We start from the raw sequence: 22,525 nt of genomic DNA, 5'->3' as shown, positions 1-22,525 counted from the left end.
GCCATTATTTACTTTATTCTGAATAACCCTTAACAGAAACTCCCATTTTCTAACTAATTAAAAACTCCAACTGTATGTATGTCTCCCAGGAATAGAGAGAAGAAGAATGAATAAAAAGAAAACCCAACATCAATACCATAAAACTGAAGAAATAGATTCCAGATGTTAAAAAGAGAAGATTCTTTTCTTAGTCTCTCTAGTGTAGGTATGAAATTGGAAGATTGGATTCTTTCCGTATTGTCTTCCAACTACTGATGTAGAATCGTTCCAATGGAACTGGTTTGTCCTCATTACAATCACAGAAGAAATACTGCCTGCCCCATGCTACCCAAATGTTTTCAGACCAGAAATGCTGTAGCAATTTCAGTCTCACCTGTGCTATAGCAAATCCAATCCACTTTTAGCCTTTCATGCAGCCCTTCAATGCTAGTAATGTTAGCAGTAGCAGTATTGATAGAAGGAATCAGTTTTAAACTATCATGCAAATACAACCCTAAGAGATGATAGCTGTGATTTCAGCAACATCTGGTATTTGTAACTCAGGAGAAGAATTCGGTAATATGATAGTTCCATTTGATACTTTACATAGTTAAAAGAGTTGGGGTAAAGAAATTAAGAAGATACATGTTCTCAGATACAACTTATAGTCTGTACATCTGCCATACACACAGTAAAGGAAAACTGCTTTGACTACTTCTACCGTATTTGAATTAGGAATTGTGAGTCTTGTTCCCTAGAAAAACCAATATGAACACTGCAGAGAAACTGGTGTAGAATGTATTGGACTGGTGTAGAATGCTTCAGTTTTGATCGTTTAGGATCAAATGTGAAATTCAATACACCACCACTCATTGGGAAAAAAACCCCCACTTTTTATTATGGTCAATTTGGCACTCTCAAATGTAGAACTAAGGACTAATAACTCCTGCATCTGTATACAAAGTATTGAGCATTATATTCAGTAAAATGCAGTGAGAAAGGATTTTGAAAAAGGACCAAACTACAGTTTAATAACTACAGTCAGCAGAAAGACTTTAACAATAATAATGAATTCTTAAAAAACATATCCCACCCCCCCCACCTAAAAGTTCATTTAGGATTCTGAAACAGGGATAAATTGCATTTTATTAACTGCAAGTTCATTACATCACACCACATGTACTTTTTACTCTTTCAAAGAAGAGTGTGCAGTTAACTCAAAAGAAGATATAAATCTAGATCTCAAGTCCTTTTCCAGTCTTTATAAAGCTCTTTCTTTCAAGGAAAACTTCCACTTACTAATATTAGCCTCGAGCACAATGGGCAGATGTAGTCCTGTTTTTCGGAGAAGTCTGATGATGCACTGAAGAACCTTGTCCAAAGTCGGGGTGGCAGATGTACAAATTGCTCCAGTTATAGGGTTTAACCAGACAACCCTAGCTTCAAAATCATTATTATAAAATGAGTTCATCAGTGATTCCATTGCATACAGAGAGCTATAGTATTATCTTGCCTGAAGCACTGGATTTGCACCAGTCTTGAAGTGTATTCAGTATAATAACTATATATTTCTACTCACTCCAAAAACTCTGAACACGTGAAAACTGTACGTTCTAAAACAAACATCTGCCATCATGGATATTCACAAAATCTGCTATACTTATGGAATGCACACAAAGGAATTATAGAAAAAAAAAAAAACCTAAGAATTTCTTATACATTTTAACTCTATTTTTCTTCACAAACACTTTAAAGCATTTGAAAGTAAGTAAAAACATATTTAGTCCACAAGCTGTTCTAGCAGCAAAGTAAATCAGATACTGAAACTCAAATCGTTGTAGTTTAAAAATCAAAACAACTCCACCCCCATTTAAATGTTACATACTACATTTGCAGCTGAGACCTTTTTCTTCCTCTTTTTCCTCTGTTCAGCAGGTGTTATGTGTGATTCTCATGCTCTCATGCTGACATTTACAAAGCACTGAAATATTTGTGAACTCTGCTTCTGAATATAATAATATCAAATATAATGTTAATTGAACATGTGGGAGTGCATTGATGGTTTACTTGCTCAACTGAAATGCCTAGGACTGTTCTTGTAGAGTGAAGAACTCACCCCCTGAGGCAAAGCCTCATACCTTATCTTAATATTCTGACCTCTCCATGTGGAACTTTCCTCAGATGAGAAGACAATCCCACAGTAGTCATCCGACTTTCACCAAGCCCCAAATAAAGTCCTCACACAGGATCACTGTGAGAACTGTACTGTTAAATGGGCACTCTTTTCAAACAGAATACAGGACGGTTTCAGGTCTTTGTCACACTATAGTTAAATATTGCACCATAATTTTAATAAAGGTTAGACTAGATTTTTAAGTATCTTGACCAAAGTTGGAAAACTATTTTACATTCATACAGTTTCATTTTCCTGAAGTCTAAGTGGGAAAAGAAGTTCTTTCTTCCTCTCTTGCCTTACAATACTGCTGTGCAAATGTAAACAATTACATTGCTCTGAAAAGAGAAAAGTACAGCTGCTTCCAGGATTTTAGGCAGAGGTGAACTAATACCCTGGGTTACTTTTATCTACTACAGAAAATTCACAAATTGCAAAGGAAGATGTTTCATTTAAATAGCACCATTCACAGCAGAGCAGACTTCCAAGATGAAGTTAAAAAATATTTAAGATTTTTTGAGAACACAGCGTCTAATAAAAAAAGAAAAGCACATGTTTTGGAATTAACTGGAAAGGTCCAGTTTTCTGGTACTGATCTGGGAATTTTAAATAGAGAAGTAAGTAAAAAGGGCATATTTCTCAGTGTTCCTTTACAACACTGATATAAATGAGATTTTTTCATCTGTTCTGTCTTAGAGGAAGGAGCCACACTGATGGAAACTGGAAGTATTAAAACTCCTCAGATTTGTTCAGGTTGCCTATTTTGACCTAGATACCAATATTGCTTGATTGTTTATCAATGGTTCAGTGTGTGTGTGCATACTACATAAGTATAAATTCTTAGAAATATACCCCATCCTTAGTATACAAGAAATCATGGATCTATACTGCATGCAATAGGTCCATGTCCAAAATATCAGACAGTTTGCTAAAGCTGTTAGTGCAGATTAAAATCTGTATTTTGCATAATTCCTGGTATCGTATATAGTTTGCTTCTTTGATAAACACATTGAAGACATATGGTAGAAATAATGAAAGCAAACTAAAGCATATAATGAAAAAAAAGACAAAGGAACAGGCAGAGTTTTGTATCTCACCGTGCAATACTGCCCTTAGCATAGCCCTTCTGAAAATTCAGAAAAATAATAAAAGGGTTTGATCTTCCATTTTGGACTTCCATTTTGCTTTCTTTGAAGCTTTCTTTTAAAAACTCTAACTTGCAAGTGAAACACACATGCTTTATTCAGTCATTTTTATGTCCAGAGACTGCCTTTTATAATGGCAAAACAATTTTTCCCCACACATGTACAGAGCATCCATGAAAAGGTTCAAATAGTTCAACCTTTCAAGACTATACTCAAAAAATACACAGTTTTTGATACTCTAGCTGTTTATACTACTGTAGAACTCATATTTTAAAAAGAAGAGTAGATTTTTAGGCTGTGTTGAAGGCAGTAGACATTTGGTTCGTGACATTCACAGAAGAAAAGAACTAAGTTTTCACAACCTCACTGATGTACGGAAAGTCCATTAATCCCCTAATCAGTTAATCAGAATAGACTATACCAAGGCCTTTTCCCCCAATTACACTAACAATAAACAGGTTTGACTCTTGTTGGGGTAAAGAGGGAGCAGATCTATTCAGAGCACATTACTGCACCAACGAAAGTGTAGAGCAAAACACTAACAAATCAGAAGAGATTTGTTAGGTATGTATTAGGTTATGCATTTTATAAAGTACAACAAAACTAATACGTATAAACTATAATATTATATGAATTTTTCACATCACATCATGGTATACAATGAGCATTGGATTAATTTGTGTTTTGCCTTGTATTAAAAAATAGCTAGGCATGTACAGATTTCCAAAAATGCATTTCTATTTCAAAACTTATTATTAGTTCATGTTTCACTTATGTATGAAAACATCACTATAGTTTTTAATTTGACACATTTCTCCAGTTTTCTTCAAAAAACACACTAGACATAAGCAGTTGTAAAATTAAACATGCCTATCCCATAGGCCTTGTACATTTTTGTGAGGAAAAAAAAACCCCACATATGGAAATCAAAACTTTTACTACATAAATGGAGAAGAGAGCAACAGCAGTTTGAAACGTGGTATGTATATAAGTTTCAATACTCTTCTATTTCAGTTTAACACAATTTTCCTTAAACAAGTACAAAGTCTTACAGTACAATTTAAAGGTGTCTTTAAACTAAATCTTCTATCTGTGTCTTGTTCCCTGCAAAGCATTTGTTTTGGCAAACGGCTAAAGGCCTGCCAAGAAAAGATCATCGATCTTTGCCTGAAAAGCTTGAGCCAGCTTTATACAGTAAGGGCTTAGTACAAACACACAATGCTTACCAGATGTTCAATCAGCTAACTGGATACAATCCAAGGGGTGGCTATAAATCCATGGAGACATGTTCGTTATGAAGGCATTTGCCACACAAAGCTAAATTTATGTAAGCACCCTTTGGAGAATCTCTTCACTGAGCAGCGCAGTTTAAAAGGATCATGCACCAACAGACTGAACTGTCACCAAGTGCTGATTTGTGTGTGCACTGCTACCTTTAAAAAGAAATTTGGGTTTGAAAAGTTCGCCTGCAAAGTTCATTTTCCCAACTAAATGTCTGTGCCATTACTCAAGTCAGTGTTAACTGGCAAGAGCCAAGAACTTAATGTGGACTCTCGGACTATTACTTCACAGTTCCTCTTTTCAGGCTTTCCAGGTATTGCCACTTGAGTAGCAACAAACACCTACTTCCAGTTGCCATGCTACCAACAGGTGAAATTTTGTCTCAGAAGAAAGACATCACCTACCACACCAACAATATCTGACACAAGTCAGATATTACAATTATCTACTGACATCAACTTATCCTAACAGATTTATTTACAGTTGTTCCTTTGAGATGAGAAAGTTGTCTGACTGAGCACCACAACCTTCAGGTTTCCATATTAGCATAAATGCAATTCTTAGGGTATTTTTTGGTGGTTTTTGGTTTGGTTGATTGTTTAGTTCAAAAAAGCCCAAACAAAGACAAAACACAAGATATGGATGGTAAAGATTTCTTTCAGTTGTATATACAGTTATAAAATAGACAAAGAGTTTCAAAAAGAAAAAGAAACATAGAAAAAAATACTCATTTTTGTAATAAGCCTCCACACTTCAGCACAGAGCTATTTTAAGTTTAAATCAAATAAGACTCAAGAGAAAAACCATATTAGTAATAGCTTTGAATTATCCCTCCTAAGAGGAGAAAATGAAGGCATAGCAGAAGGAGAAAACTTTGCAAATCACTTTTTTCTTTTATTTCTTTGATTTTACTCTTTTTCCTCACTTGTAGTTTGAATGAGTGAAAAGCTGAACGGGGAAAAAGAATAATCCCTCAAATCCTACCAACATAAAACCAAAGCTTCAAAGGAAATAGGTTTTCAGTTGATACACTGCATAACGAGTTTTGAAAAGAAAAGTTATGGTTAGGTTTGAGGTTGGCTTACACACTACTAATTGCTGGTTTTCTATTAAAGCAGGGAAGCCTGCAGAAGAAAAACTAAAAAGCTAGTGTAGGACCTTATTTTATTTATCCAAGCTATAAATAAAAACGTGAGATTCGACCTTCAGAAGTGGAGCCTTCCTTACTGAGATCGAACAGAGCAGAACAACCAATGCGTGCCTGGTTTCTCTGACAGGGTATTTTACTCTGCAGTAGAAAGGGAGAAAAGCTATACAATATGGACACGCTTCAAACCCCATCTCCCTGAGCACACAATATTCCCAAGAACTTCTAGGGGAAGCTGCACTTGTAAAAGACCTCTAACTCTTAAACCTACCTGAGTCAAGTGACTGAAGACAAACGATCCAGTTAGCACTGCCAGCTCAGCACTGTTCACACAATTTCAGATTATTTTAACTCCCAGCAAAAAAAACCAGCCTTGAGTCTAATAACGTAATGTTCAAGTGGCTTGCTAAGTCTTGGTAAACAGTTTCCCAGATGACAAGTAGCATCCCTACTTCACAGATAATTTTACATTTTACCACTGGAAGACTGCCTGCCCCAAAGCCACAACAGGTCTTTTTGTGCAGATTCTTTTCACTCTGGAGAAGCTACAGAGGCTTATTGTGTCCCCCTAAGAGATACACACTCTGACTTCACCACTGACCCCTCCCAGACTCTGCATGGCTCTGCCTAAGCCACTTCCAACACTCACCTTCCTCTCAAACATTAAAACACAGAGGAAGGTAAGGATGAGTTTGAGTTGAATGGTCAATCAAATTTTGGGTTGCAAAATAAGAGGTCTTTAATAGTGACTTTTTTCCATATGTTTCCCATAAGTGCATGGGTTATTAAAAATAGACTCTCCATTCATTCTCATTTAAAAACAAGCAAAAATAATCTAGAAAATATGTAACCTTTCTAAACAAGTGGTTAAACCAGCACAGACAAAACTAATACAACAAACAAGGTTGACTTCTGTGTTGAAATCTTAAAATGTAATTATGTGCATTTAAATTAAGCTGGTGATTAACTTGAAACTTTCTTTTAGAGAGAGATGCCAGGAGGAATAGCGAAAGCGGGCTAGAGATACATTGCAATGAAGACGACGATCAGTGGGAATAAAGAACAATTTGTACCTTCCAGTGAGGTTTCTGAGAAATTGAAAAATGTTTCTAGAAAGGGGGGTGAGCTGCTCTCCACCTACCAGAAGAACATTCAGTGAGGTCTAACTACATAGTCATGATATTAGAAATTCTGAACAAACATGAGAATTCTTTCATGACCTGTTAAGCAGGATCAGCAGCTAATGGCTACCAGGAAGCGACAAACAAACAGCCTGTCAAGGTTGTATTTGTAATAGAAGACATGAGTGAAAGAAACAACTGCTCTTCAGTAACACAAATTCCTGAAACAACCATGCAAAAAGACTAACTCCCTGATGCATGTCATTTAGATTTTGAGATTTCTGGTTAAGCACCTTCTACTATTCTCTGTTCAGACAGAGTGTGGCACAACCAGATCTCATTCACTGAGCCCTTAAAGCACAAGAAGCATAATTAATGATGATGACAACAATTACAAAGTAGTTTAAGGAAAAGCTCTGGCAAATAGATAGATTACAAACTGCATGAAAAAGTTTTCATCCCATGGGATACCTTCTGTGAACAGATCTTTGCAAAGGGACACTACAACATAGAACAGAAATGCAATTTTTCTTGCTGTATTGATTCTACCTAAGTTAAACGCCTGGAACAGATCCTCTGGATATTTTGATTAACAAGCTGTATCTATGTTACAGATATTTTTTTCATGCAGGCCTTCTGCCATGACATGCCAATCAACAATAATCATATTTGCAAACCTAAGAGCCTTCAAGTAAATGAGCTAAGAAGAACTGGGAAACCTTTTCCAAACTCATATATTTTGAATTTCATGTTAAATACATAACCTGATGCAGTCTGAATTCTAAGGACTTCTTTGTTGGCTATTTCAATGCAAAAGACCAAATTATCAACCTAAACAAAATATTGCCCATTCACAAAATGCCATGACTTCAGAGCAGCCTTTATTGTAAAATATCACCTTATGTACCTTATCTTGTGCAACTTTAGTATTTTACAAGCAGATGAATCTGAAGATGAATGTATTGGAAGTTGTGGTGTTTTATTGCAATTCAACTACCTGCTCTAAAATGGGGAATCTGTAATTGTATAGAAAGACAACTGCATAATGCAAATTAGGACATCTAATGATAAATAATCATTACAATTGATTCGACATGGTTCCTAAAGAGTTTTGAGTAGTTATTAAATTTTTATTACATATTACCTCTAATAAACACAGCTAAGAAAACTATGTCAAGGTCATTATGAAGTTTCTACAGTTGATTCAATACTGACATACTTCAAAGGGCAACTTAATTTCTAAGTTGGTAGAAAGCTACTGTAAGTATACATTTGTGTCACACATAAACCAGTAACTCCAAAGAAACAAGAAACCTACAATGGCAAATGCAGCAGGCAGGTCACGAGCTTTTAAATATAGCAACACCTGTCTTTCAGTATATATAAAACTGACTTTGCTGAAAATGTTTTTAATCATTCCTCAGGCAATTTATCTCTCTCACCCACTTGCTGGCCATCTGTTATTCCAGTTTATAAACTGAATCACTGTGTCATTGTATTAGTTATGTTTTAAAATTTCAGCCTGCATTCGGATCTAGATTAGCTACACTGGAGCTCTTGAGTATTCCCCAATTCAAAAAAATAATTCAAAAAACTTTACTCACAAAACTCTATAAGCACTAAAGGAAAAAAAAAAAAAGAAAAAATAGATGAAAAGACACTTTCAAAGCATGTCAATAAAACAGTCAATGAGTGCACTTCAGTCTAGAAATAATGCATTCACTACAGCAACACTGAATTAATACAGCAAATCAATATGACCTTGGACAAGAAGCAGCACTGAAGAATTGAGTAACAGAATGTCTTACAGATGCTCCTGTTCACTGACAGACTGATACACAGACACAACCTTCTACATAGCCCAGGCAGAAGTTCAAGATACAAGACTAAAACCTGTGCAACCATTAGATCCAATATGCAAAGTAACAGAGAAAAAATAGGATGGATCTTTCCCAAGCTAATTCCTTCTTACAAACATGAGTCTACTATAAACTTTGTTTTTCTTATAACTGCATACATAACGTGGAGTCACCAGATGTTTGGTTAATAGCAGGAGTGACTGATTACATGCTTTGCAAGACTGACAAACTATTCTGATAGAGTAACAACAACAGCAGCCACCCACATTTTGATTTGGTCTCCCAGAAGCAAGCCATCAGAAATTCTTTTTCTTGAAGATGTTATGTGCTTGCATATGGCCCAGTACATGGCTCAAAGAATTATGTAAAAAATTCCAACTCATACTATCAGTTGCTGTGCCAGGTTCAGAGAAGCCACATTTGTTTGTTTGACAAAAGGGATTTGCTTCTGAAATATCTCTTAAAGTTCTGAGTGGGCAGTTACTATTTGTCAACACTTAAAAAATCCAACAGAAGTGTTAGAATTATTTTTAAAAAATCTATAAATAGAACTTTACCAATTAACTGTTGCAGTTATTTCAGGTTGTGAATGGGCACCTTAGTGCATATCTACATTTGGGAAGTTTTCACTGATACAGCTGCTTCCGTTCATAGGAAACAAATATGAATTTACTCTGAATGAGCAAAGCCCTTCCAAATAAAGTAAATCTACAGAAGGTAAATAACTCCGCATTTCAATTTTGACAAAGCAAGCGGAAAAAGGTGATTCACAGGTGTTACAGAAATACTGATTCCATAGTTCAAAATGGAGAACTAAAAAACTGTATTTTAAAAGGGGTTTTCTCACCCTCTTCCTATGTCAATATCACCAACGCATGCTAAAGTACTTTGCAGAACTGATTTTGAAGCACAATATGGGAATCTTCACATTTTAACAGAAAAAATTAAATCCTAACTTTGGATAACATCACCTTCTGTGTGACAAACAGTTTATCTAGCATTTTCTTTTCAGTATGTGGGCCAGACAGTTCCTACTACAGAATTTACGAAAAATTGCTAGAAAAAATAGTTACTCACCATCCCTCTCAGTGGAATACAAACATTCAGAAGCTATAAGAAGACTCCAAAACAGCATTAGTGTAAAAACTAGACTGGAATTTAATGGAAGCAAGTTCTAGAAAATTATGTATTCAGAACAAATCTAAATTCCCTGAGATTTGAACAATCCATTGGGATGAGTTGGCTGGGCTGCAAGATATGCAGTGGAGAGCAGTCTAAAAGCCTTGGGCTTTCCAGGTTGCCTCCTAAGAAGTGCACTGTTTACTGCTGGGGAAGTAGAGCTTCTCCTTCAGGTGGCTTCTGAAAGCAATTTCATCATATTAAGTGGCAGAGAAGCTGACACACACAGCTCTATAACCTCTTATGAATTTGTAGCTTGGCTTTAGAACAGGAAAAAAATTGCAAGTAGCAAAGACAGCAACTCAACTGCTCTTTCTACAGTTCCACATAAAAATATCTGCTAGATGCTGATATTGATACATAAAGTTGGTTCTCAAAAAGTCTGTCTCTGCCGAGGGAGAGGCAGAAAAACTTTACTTCCCTTTGTAACCTGCCATATTTCCATCTGTTCTGTACACCTAAGCCACAGAAGTAATGAGAGGCCATGAATGATTCAGCTTAGACAAAGGGGGGGAGGAGGAAGAGGAATTGTATACTTTTGTTGAGGAAGTCAGCTTTTAACAATGAACTATTTTCATTGTTTTGTCATGTAAATGCAAATAGGGCAGAGAAATAAGCAATCTGGCTGCTGGAGCTAAGGGAAAATTGAATTTTAAGAGGTATATGGTAACAACATAAGCTTACTTTCAATTTATATAGCGATTTACTCACACAAGGGCTCATTTGGAAAATTAGGACTTCTGCCTCTTAGAGGTAGTGTAACAATGCTCTCTGTCCACATCATTGGATCCAAGTAATCTTAAGTCAATTATACCAAAACAGAATTTGGATATCTGTCTTAAAAAATCTTTTAGAAGTGCCAAATAACTGAAGTTACACTATTGACTGCTGATAACTAGAAATCTGCTTACATCACCTAGAAGAAGCAAGTCTAGTTTTCAGTACACACCATTACAAGACAATAGTGGCTGGTGAGTATATACTACATTTCAACAGCTGAAATGTTTTACTGCTTTTTTAAAAAAACTGATAACTGAGAAACATGCAACTTGATTGCTTCCTCCAGTTAAAATTGTTACTACAGGTATTTTTATTTTCATGAATTGCCATTTGTTTTTCACCTCCAGAATTCCAGGTGAAACAGTGATGACACCCATTTGCTATGCACTCTGTCACTATTCACAATAAAAACTGGAGTTCAAAAACAAGATCCTGGTTAACAAATTAGGTCAAGAGTGGCAATCATCTCAACCAACCCTGGCCGCTCAAAGTCATACACTTAGTATAACCTTAATCTTATGTTCCTTTTATATTCAAGAAATACAGATGAAGTACTGTGAACTTACCCATTGAAATTCATAAAATACACATCAGATGTATTCTCTTTACATATATACATATGTAAATAGGTATATATCCATAAAATGAAAGAGGCATTTTTGAAACACATAGAATAAGCTACTTTGCATGTGGTTTAGGTGTTTCTGTTCACTACACAAGGATCCATACAGTTGTTATGTTACACTAGGTGCTTCATTAAGATAGTTGAATATCCAAAATTAGCTAGGCCATGGTCCTAACAAAGGAGTCCAAAATGAGGATTTCATAACATCACTAAAAAAACACCACAAAAACGGTTTACAAACTGTTGTACAAACGTGGTCCAATTTCCCTTGTGAGGAAAACTGTTAACTTTCCTAGAGAATTTTGCAATACTTCTACACAACACTTTTCCACAGGTATTTAATTGCATGGAAAGCTCTAAAGGTATACAAGTCCTATTGCATTTCATAAGCACCAACTTCTCCAGAGTTCTACCAAATTAATCCCAACTAAAGCCTCTTGGTCTTCCTGAGGGCTTCCCATAAGACAACATTCCATAAGCTGTTTTCCCTCCCTTGCTGGCCGATTTCCATTTGAGCGTTCCCTTCAATGCTAATGTAGCGACACAAATTCTAGTTCTGCAAATTTCTTTCCAAGCCCCTTTCAAGTGTCACAGGGTAATGCACCACATAATAAAGAAGTCATTACTATAGCCATTTTTTTATTTCCCTGTATAAAGGGTTAGAGAGTTCTAAACAACTTTCGAAGAACAACGTAACACCCTTCTTCCTGCCTGTTGACAGTCTGACACACTTGAATATATCTTGTGATGAAATACTAACAGTATGCTCATCTGGGTATCAATTAGCTATCAGTGGACAGTTGAAACAACATTTACCTGCCCTATGACATAATCACGTCAATGCTTTTAACCACATTTCAGTTAATCATTGTCAGGCCAGTTAGAAAGATAAGTGGAAACTACTATTTAACTGAGATTTTCTTCAATATGCAGGAAGAAAAAAGGCAGAGCATATCTTATGTGGGTACAAAATGTGGCTATAAAGTTTGAATAACAGTTTCCTTAATTTTTAAAATTCAGGATTTATAGCAATATGTGTTTTTGTAAGCTACTGCTAGTAATTGGTCAGAGTGCAGCAATTCATTACAGAGAACAGAAAGATAAACATGCTCTTCCGCTGTTTCTCAACTGTGCCAGGCAAAATAATTTCATTTCATAGCATTTTAGGTTTCAGGTCCTGTCAGGGTTTATGTGAATCTTCTTTATGTACCGTGAACCAACAATAACCTCGTTTAGCTGAGCTCTATGAGCTCCTGGGAGAAGCTGATCAAAGCTGATTGGTGGACATAAATAAAAATAATCAAACCCAAACCAATCATCTAGGCCATTTCAGCAGATCAGGCTGTCATTAAGTGCATGAATAAACTACACAGATCTGCTTCTTCATAAATTATCTTATTCCCACCATATATCATTTCACTCTGTTCAAAGTTATCTTTAGAAACTTTAAAAAATTATCTTTAGATTTTTTTCTCAAGAATTTAATAAATACTTCTATATTTGGAGTTTTTTCCAACATGTAACTGCTGTGCCATAAAAATGATAACACCTCTTAAAATTATAACATTTTGGTCATTCCTTTACTTGAAAAAGAAAACATTTAGTGGAAAAATACCAAATATTAGAATAATTCAAAAAGCAAATAAACTCTAGTCCCTCAACTTTGACATCTCATCATTTCTACCTACATAATGGTTAGTAGTCTTCAAAAAAAGAAAAAGATTCTGGAAGTTTCCTCTGGAAATTAATTCTGCTAAACTACTGTCAGTTCATTACTGGCTTTTTAGTTGGTGTTGTTACCATTAGGGATTAACAGAGTAAGACAAAACTACAACTTGCTTATTGACTGACAGGCAGATACGTCAAAATGTGTTCATTTTAACTTGATCTCACACAGATTTTAGAGCATATCAGCACACACCTCCTCTAATACTTCCATTACAGAGACCCTTGGAAGATTTCATTCATGAAAAAATAAGATAAAATATTGAAAGTCCCTACCTTCACCTGATGATCCTGAAAGGTCTATGATGACATACACTCTCCCTTCTGGCTCCAAGTCAATCTGTAATCAAGAAAAGAATTAGAAAAAAAACACCTTAGAATGGCTCCCAAAGCAAGTGACTGCACAGGCAGGAAACAAAAAGTTTCCAAACATCACAAAGCCAAGGTGTAGGCAGGACACACTGACTCCCAACAGAGCCTCCTTTTGCAAAGCGGTGTTGGGGACTCTGTACCTTCACTGGAGTAAAAAAGAAGTGTACATGCTTGGAAAGTTGGAGCTCAGTAAATTTTATGTGTCAAATATTTGAAGCACTGTTCTGCCATACATTTATACCACTATTTGCAAGAAGACAAGGAAGAAATTTAAAAACTGCTATAACTGAATAACTTTTTTACTGTAATTTATACTGAGCCCAGCTATGCAAATGTGGAAAACAACACTGTGACCTATTCAGATCCCAGCAAGACAGATCAGCTCTGGTCACAGAACGGGGGAAATGAACACACACAGCTTGTAGGGCCGGTTAACACGTGTTTATAATACTCCCTTTGTATCTCCACTAGGAAAAAGAAATACATGCTTTATCCTCTTTTTCTGAAACACAAAATTTGTTTATTTCTGCACCATTCTGGTAGATTTTAAGGAGCCTTTGCTCTTGTGGAGATCACTTTCACTCTGCATGAAATACAGGTGCTCAGTATTAAACTGCCATATTTCCAAGATTTCACAGGCTGCGAGAATAAGCTCCTGTAACTTTTAGGCACTGCAATGAAGAGCTCATTACAAATCTTCCTGTATTTCACCATGTTTCATCAGTAATTATAAATATTGCTGGATTTGACTATCTCAATGGTGCGCCACATATTAAAAAGAATTTTTGCCACCATCCGTCTCTCAAAAATTAAACTGTAACTAAAACATTATGTAATCAATAGCTCATACTGTCACATAGGAGTTGTCATGTGATTTCAGAGACTGAGTGACGTGATGTGACCTACATTAATACAGTATTTTTAACCTATTTTAGTAAGAAAAGCACACAGATAAAATTGTGTGCCTGCTGCCAGGGTGCCTCAAGGGACCTTGTCTGCCAGCTCCTGTCCTTTGTCTCACCACTTCATCCTGGAACAGGTGGTCAAGGAAGCACCGGGCAGCCCCAGTCATGGCCATCAGGTGCCTTCCTGAGTATGGGGGCAGGCCACAGCCATGCCCTGGCCAGGATATGTGCTCTGCTCTCCATGACAGAAACCCCCAAACTTGCTTGATGCTTCTGCTACTCTGAGGCAACCGCACACGGAGCTTGTAGCTGGGAACTGGCAACCTCCCCTCCCACCTCATCACAGCCTTCCTCTTCCTCCTGTGCCTCCCCCCTGCTCTGCTACAGCAGGGGAATGTGGTCTTGCTTTCCCTGTGTCAGCAAACAACACCAAGTGTCGCCCTCCTAAGTCACGAGTGACATCAAGACACAGCACTAGGGCAGCATGAGGTGATAACCAGATCACCGATTCACACTAACAACTTAGGAGACCAAACGATTGGTCTTGGCAAATCAGCAAGCAAATGAGGAAAGGAAGGAGGCAGCAGAACATCTAGGCTATGCCATGATTTGCCAGCCTACGTTCAGCAGGCAGCTTCATGGGGCCACCTTTTTTGTGACTTAGGTTTCTCTCATCACCTGAGAGGACCTTGACAAGAGGGGCACCTCTGCTTTCTCCCCTCTTTTTGGCCACGGCTGCTGAATGCATCAGGGTGATGCAAGCTCCTCTTTCCACCAACCAGCTTCTCACAGAAATGCTTCTCTGTCCTTCAAGAGTGAGCCGGTAGAGGAGTTCACAGGTCCGGCTGATGACATCGGACCAACGGATCAAGAAAATGATCTCAGCAGCTGTATTTTAAATAGATGAGGCAGGAAATAAGTGTTAGCAAGGCCAGGGGTTACTCAGAGGAGAGGAAAATGAAAGCATGGTTGAGTGGCTTTTTTATAAATAATAGTGTTTAATATTCAAGTAAAGACATTTGTAACAATTTCTGAATTGGCTGCATGAGTTCTATGGGGGAGGTTTTTGGGCTTTTTTGGCTTTCTTTTTTGTTTTAAATAAAGCTGCTGATCTTGAAAGACTGCTCTTCTCCCTTTGCCATTTTTAAATAAGAAAAATATTAGAAGATCAGAGGCACAGGTGGATGAATAGACTTTGATGTCTATGCTGAGGGAGGCTTTTGAAAAACTGCTATAGCACTCAACAGATGGCTGTAGTGAAGACAGATATGTCTAATGCTCTGTTTGTATCAGCACCATACTCTGTTTGTTAAGCTTTCAGTAAAATACTTTATGCAGTTCAAACCCCGGCGTGCACGCACACACATAAAACTCCAACACCATCCCTGCAGAGGAATCGGGTGTCTGGAGGAGTTAGTGCCCACCATCACAAAATGTCTCTCCTGCCCATTTAATTACAAACAGCATTGGAAGCAACTCAGGAAAAAGACTGGAGCACTGAAACTAAGTTTCCATTACCCATCAAGTGGACTGTTTTCATTTATATTTTATTAGAAATGATGCTTACTGATTTTGAATTGGAAATTTTGCTGATGCTTTAAGCAAAATGAACCGTTTATGAAATGGAATCTCTTTTACAAAGATAGCATGTTTTAGTCTTAAAATATTCTAATACCAATAAGAATGAAACGGACATTCTTATCTTTGTATTTATAAAATACCCACATTTCATTTCAGTGAGTACCTGTGCTGACAATCTCATCAGTCACACGAATTAGTAGTTTTGTCAGAAGCCAGCAGCTCAGCTGTCTCAGCTGACTTTATATATAAAAAGAACACCCCAGCAAAAGCAGAGTCCCCTAAACTGATAAGAATCCTTTGTTTTATCTGAGGTATTTCATTTACCACGGCAAATAGAGAATAAAAAGGGCTGATTCCACCTTAATTTTTAATTAAAAATTTGTAATTTAATGCCTAGAAACATAATGGCATAAGTACCTCCAAAATAGTCAGATTACTAGAATATGCATACCTTTTCTTTCAATCTGCACATTAAACTACACTTAGACTCTGCAATGTCATTTTATAAATAAGTAACAAAAGATGTATACAGCAAAATCTAAAGTTCCCATGCATTTTTCACCAAATGCCCTGAAAGTTATCACATGTGAAATGTTCTTAAACATATGTAACCAGAAACAGAATGACTGGCCAAATTAAGCTGAATATAACAGACATTCTTGAATTCAATGGAAATAGTCTGATCACGGCAATTCTGATTCTGACCCTTCTACTTGACTAAAAATACTCCCTCTGAATGCAGCCAAGCTTTTATACATGCAGAGAGACACTATGAGAAGATATCTAAAAAGACATGACTATTCAAAAGGACAACAGAGAACAAGGCAAGATGCAAACTAGGGATGGGATGGAGGAGTAGATACAAAAGCAGCTTTGCTGCAAGCAAGACATATTGCAAAATATGTGCCTCGCACATATACATCACATTTTCCACATGCAGCAAAACATGTAACAACTATCATTGAGCAAAATGTTTGATCACCAAAGCATTTTATCCTGTTACTGACCCATGCTATTGTTGTGACTTTTGCTAAAATACAGCTTTAGCATGTGTAAGTACGATTAATTATAAAGGTACTTTAAACAACTTCTATATTGTTCAAATAATCCATATGTGGCAGCATATTGAGATGAGTACAATCATTGTTGGAAAGCAGCACAGATCATCAAAAACTGCAGGCACGAATAAAACCTATTAGTAGCCTGTTTCAGGGAACAAAAGGCAACCATCCATAAAACCAGACATACTTTCAGAGGAAAAAACCCGTGTTGAAACCAAGGCCAAGCTTCAGCATATTGAAGGCATTTATACAGTTTCACAGTCATTAATGGATTTTATTTTCAACACCCTTCTGAGACAGTTCCCAATCTGCAAAATGGGATACTCCCAAAGGCACAAGCCAGACTAAATGACTTGCCAGAAAGGCATACAAGAAGGCTATGGTTAAACAAGAAAACTCTGGTCTCCGGAGGCCCAGACTGCCCACTGGACCATTTCTCCTACTCCTCAGTTAAGCTTCACTTTGTCAAGCGATACACATCCTGTCTTCCAGCAGTACCAGAGACTACCAAGTACTCTTTTTTTTTTAAACAGTTTTAATGGTACATATCTAGGAGCCAATTTCCTTTCTTCTCCATTCAGTTAATACTAAGCTGTAAAAACAATACAACCAAACAAAAAATTGCATAAATATTTCTCTGCACCATTTCCAAAGCACCGCAGTTCTTGGGCAACTCTGGAATAACACAAAATTCAATCAAACTATGCAGAATATTGTGAAAATGGTTCAGCTTCTTCTTAAGATTTGGTTTTTTTGCAAGTTTTTAACTCCTATGTATTCTTCTGAAAAACTGAGCCCTAAGCTCAGCTAGAAGCTCACTCTCAGGTGCAAGACATTAATTCCCACCCCCAAAAATAAGAAACTTGGACAGAATTCTCTTAGACCACGATTTTCTAACAAAACCACATACTCACTAATCTTACAGAGATGAGGAAGATTAGGATATGCTATGAAAATACTCAGATTGCACTGATGCTTCATATTTGAATATGAATAAGCCTGAATAATTCTGTCAGCATTTGGGTTGGTTTTTTTTGTTCTGTTTGACAGCACCAGCACAGAGATTTTGCATGCTTTATGGAGCAAACTGAGACCTGTTGTAAACAAGTAATAAACTACTGTCTTCAATGATTCAGTGCCCCATTGCCATAGGTTTTCATTTGATCATAAGAGAGTCCATCAGCCATCTATATTCCAATACGAGAATGTCAACCTAAGACTGAGTGTACTGCACACATTTAAAAGCCAACTTGTTTCAAGAGAAATTTAAGGACAGTCATTGACAGAAATGCAGACCTGAAATAAACAATGAGTAGATAAATGCATTTTCCATAACTGAACTTCCCAGCAGCACAAAGGTTGAGTCAGTTCTACTCTGATCTTCCTTTAGCTAGACAGTATACGAAACAATGCAAAACCCCTTTAAACCTAAAGCTGTTGAGGATTTTGGCAACAGTACAAACCTAAACGGACTGTATAAGCCACAGAAACAGAAAGAATTTAATCATAAAACCTGCTTTGCACCTCTTCTTGTGATGCTCTAGGATTATCTGATATTTGGGTAGCTTAAAGCATAAACATCCAAGCACATGATCTATCACTGCAGATGGTTATTTGAGTCACATCAGACTTGAGAAGTCAGTATGTTTTAACCCTTACTGAGCACAGCACAACAAAGTTTCTCGCTGAACATACAACTCTGAAAGAAGGGAAGAAATTGTGCTTATAATGCCGACAGCTGCAAAGGCTGAAGGGGTGTGGGGGGGTTTCATCTGTCTGCTATTTTTAGAGGCATTTACTTATCCAATTTTAATAAAATATTATTTCCATGAAAATGTATAAGAAAATCAGAACAGTTATAATGTAATAGAAAATGACTGGAAATAGTCTGAGCTGGTCTTAGCCACAAGACTTTTCTGCTTCAATTTATACAGCTAATACAGTACCTATTTTAACTTATTTAAAAAAATTAAAACATTAACAGTGATATTTTTTAATATAGTCAAAATGACTGAAGCCTAAGTTATTTAAAAACTTTCAAAACCACCATCAGCATTGGAACAGAAGCAAACTTGACCAAAAAAAAAAAAAGCTAGAGGTATGATTAAACTTGCAAACTTGCTACCCAACATTCACACCTGAATCCCTAGCAAGCTCACCTGAAATGAACAGTTTTGCAATAAGCTACATAAGGTCAGCAAAACAGCTGAGAAAAAGTTATTTAATAATATTATCTGAAAATTAACAATTTCAAATGTCACATCATTAATTACATAAGGTAAACTTGACTTTTAAAGAAATTATCCAGAAAACATACATAGAAAACCTCCCTAGAATCTCCATTTTTCTGTGATTTTCCCCCCTCCCATCAGCCTCTTGCTCTTCTGGCAAAGAAAGCAGGGCTCTTTGAAGTCAGTGTACTGCCACAAAGTTCACAAATCTGCCTTTCATTATGCTTGTTATATATTTGATTATTATAATTACAGAGAAACATAACATAGCCTGCTACATTGTAATTGACCACAATGATATACATAAAAGTTCAGAAATTTTGGCCACAGGGGATTCTATCAATTATTTACTCATACTCAAAAGTCAACAAAAAAACCCATCAAATATCTTGCATGACCTACAGAAAACATCAAACACTTTCCAGTGTCAGACACATGCACAGACATAATACAGAACAGAAGCAGTCAGCGAAAAACAAGATTCAGTTGAAGTAACCACAGTATTCAGAAATCAATTCTAAAACCAGAATCCTTCAGTTACTTAATATAGCATATATGATGCTCAACTGCAGCATCCAGAATCACACATAATATGACTTTGGCCTTCCATGATCTACTGTACCTATGGCACCAAAGAAGGTGCATTTCTGAACGCATAGTGATACATGCACATGTGACATGTTTATTTTTGTGTGTTACAAGGAAGAACAATTTTTACAGACCACTGTGCTGGGATTAGGATGTTCATGGCTCATTTTCTGGCAGAATCCAGAAGGTGAACTTGGACAGCTGGCTATATTTACATGCAACAAGACAGCAGAGCAGTACAAACGGCTGCAAAGGCATCAAGCAGCATGACCACAGAAGGGTCACTGCATGAAACCAAGCTTCTGACTTCATGATCTGAAGAGAATAAAAAGATTATCTTCACTTCTTTGAAAGCTTCAGGTGGTGGAGAGTATGTATGGCACAAGGTATTACCTATTATTAACTCGTTTAGGAGTAATATGACAACCTGGTTAGGGTTTCTAAATACCTACACTCACAATTCATGACAACGAGAAAGAAATCAATAAGAGAGAGAGATCTCTTCATGAGCAGAAAAATAAGTCAATGACCTTAAGAGATAAGGCTGCCTGGACTAATCATTCCAGGCATTCTGCATGTGAACAGATCAGTGGACACTCGTACTAGTACCAATGTTTCAGACACGAGTGTGTGTTGTTTGTTGGTTTATTTAACCCAGTACAGTTATTTGGATGATGTAAATGTCTTCTATTATTAAGCCTTATGAAGGCAGGGGAATAAGCCAAAGTACTTTTTCACTGTATAATATCTACAGTAGAAATGGAGGTTGCATTATTTTAGCAATGGTAATGAAGGTAAAGAACAAAGGACTTATACAAGACCAGAGACAACATGAAGTACAATGCATAAGAGTTGGGTTTGGCTGAGCAACATTCAACTAGACTTTTTGAGTGAAAGTACAGTAAAACCATCTACTGAAAAAAAATCTGCAAAAAGCCATTCACTTGAAACATCTGCCAAATGCATTTCAAGAAAGAAATGAAACTCTTCAGAGCACAAACACTTTCCCAAACAGATGGTTATTTGATTTAAGAATAAAGGAACTGCATTGCGTGGAAAGATCTGACCTGTAATTTCATCACAAGGCTTTTCAAAATGTATTCTTTAATGCACTAGTGCAGTGTCACTCTTCAAACCATAGGGAAATAATTAGCTGTCAAAAGTATTTAAAACACATTTATTGTCTTGGCTTATGGGCATTTTTAATGTCATGCTACAGAACTGCAACCAGAAGAGAGGGAGTTACCTATACACCTAGCAGTAAAACACTGAATAGAGAATCAGGACTGCAAACACATAGTGGTTGGCCAATTACTACATGTTAAAACTGATAAAGGCTGTCAAATTATTTTACCACAGCACAATGTCAGACAACCACTTGCTCCTACGCCTAAACCAAACTCCTAGTTAGCATATTTGGTCAATCTCAGGAATCACCTAAACATGATGATTTAAGCAGACATTTGGAGTTTCTCTTCATTACAATAATATTTCCTCTGAGTAGACACCTTTTCAACACTTTAGACAACCATTATGAAATAGGTATCTGCATAAAAGTAAGTACACGGATAAGCAGAGGACCTTAGAATTGACTGTTAGTTTTCCCGGTCACATACAAGAGTTTGGGTGCACTGCATACATTTTTCCTTATTTCCCTGAGTATTTTCCATATTTCCCTACATCCCTTAAGCAAGACATTTTCTGTATGAAGACTTACGGATTAGGATATCAAAGCAACGCTACTTGTTTCCTGTAAACCATATAGTGTATTTCTTCTCTTTATAGTCAAAACACACCTTTCTTGCACTCTCCTCCTGCAAGGTATACTCTGGAGAACTCAAGGAACTCAAGACAGTATATAGTAGGCGATATCCACATCACAATTCTGTACAAAGAATAAAGGAAATATTTGTGCTGATTTTTAGACCTCAGAAATCAGGGAGATTAACAACTGGAAGATCCAAGACTGAGGTGCTTTAAATTAAAATCCTTCCTAAATGCAGTAAAATAATCTTCAAAGACAGGATAAAAAATAAATGCTAGGAATTGTGATATTTAGATGATGTCAAGTTGCCCAAAACAAAACCCACAAAAGAGATTATTCTGGAACTTGCCTATTAACCAAAAGTAAGGAACATCAATGACACCCTGGTTTAAGTAAAGCTTTCTCTTGCCTTAGAGAGATCTTCCCGGATACTAGAAAATAAATATACCTTACATGAAACCTCAGCCCAAACTAAGCAGATAGCATTAATCTCAGACCCTTCACACATTTTCAGTCTTTCAAACACTACTGTGCAACACCTGTCAGTAACTTTTGAGAGAGTTCTGACTGGATTAACAGCCATCAATGAGTCAGAAAAAAGAATGGAGCAGGAAATTGAATCCACTTCAGTTTCGCTCTAGTTCAGGCTCAGTTGTAAGTAAAGCTGTTCTGGCTTTGTTTCAGTTAACAACAAAACTCACATCTAGGTTTTGTTCCAAATAAAAAACTCTCTCTATTAAGACAACTACTACTGTTTATGAGTTTGAATTCAGTTCAGCTGCTGGGGAAGAAAGGAGAAAGGCCTTCATATCTGAAAGGCAAGCACATTAAATGTACTCTCCATTTGAATTCGTGATAGAAACTAATCCTCCATTAGGAAGGAAACAGCTTGATTCAATATGCTGCAAAGGGACAAACTGTATTTTGATGACACTGGCTGGAACTTTTAAGTAGCTTGTTGATGTGCAACGCTGGCATCAGAGACAAGCCAGAGTGCAGCAGCAGAGA

General features: G+C 36.7%; 1 protein-coding gene across 2 annotated transcripts in view; it reads right to left on the bottom strand.

Annotated features, from left to right (window-relative positions):
- PRKCE (protein kinase C epsilon) overlaps nt 1-22,525 on the bottom strand; it is a 287,390-nt gene that overhangs the window by 176,754 nt on the left and 88,111 nt on the right. For both annotated transcript variants that reach the window (XM_027641471.1, XM_027641470.1), the window contains exon 2: nt 13,291-13,354. In XM_027641471.1, the coding sequence (XP_027497272.1) occupies nt 13,291-13,354 (64 nt within the window). The remainder of the gene's footprint in view (nt 1-13,290; nt 13,355-22,525) is intronic.

The sequence above is a fragment of the Corapipo altera genome, unplaced genomic scaffold, assembly GCF_003945725.1.
Source record: "Corapipo altera isolate COAL_440 unplaced genomic scaffold, ASM394572v1 48b, whole genome shotgun sequence".
Lineage (NCBI taxonomy): Eukaryota > Metazoa > Chordata > Aves > Passeriformes > Pipridae > Corapipo > Corapipo altera.
This window is presented reverse-complemented; position numbering and strand designations above follow the sequence as displayed.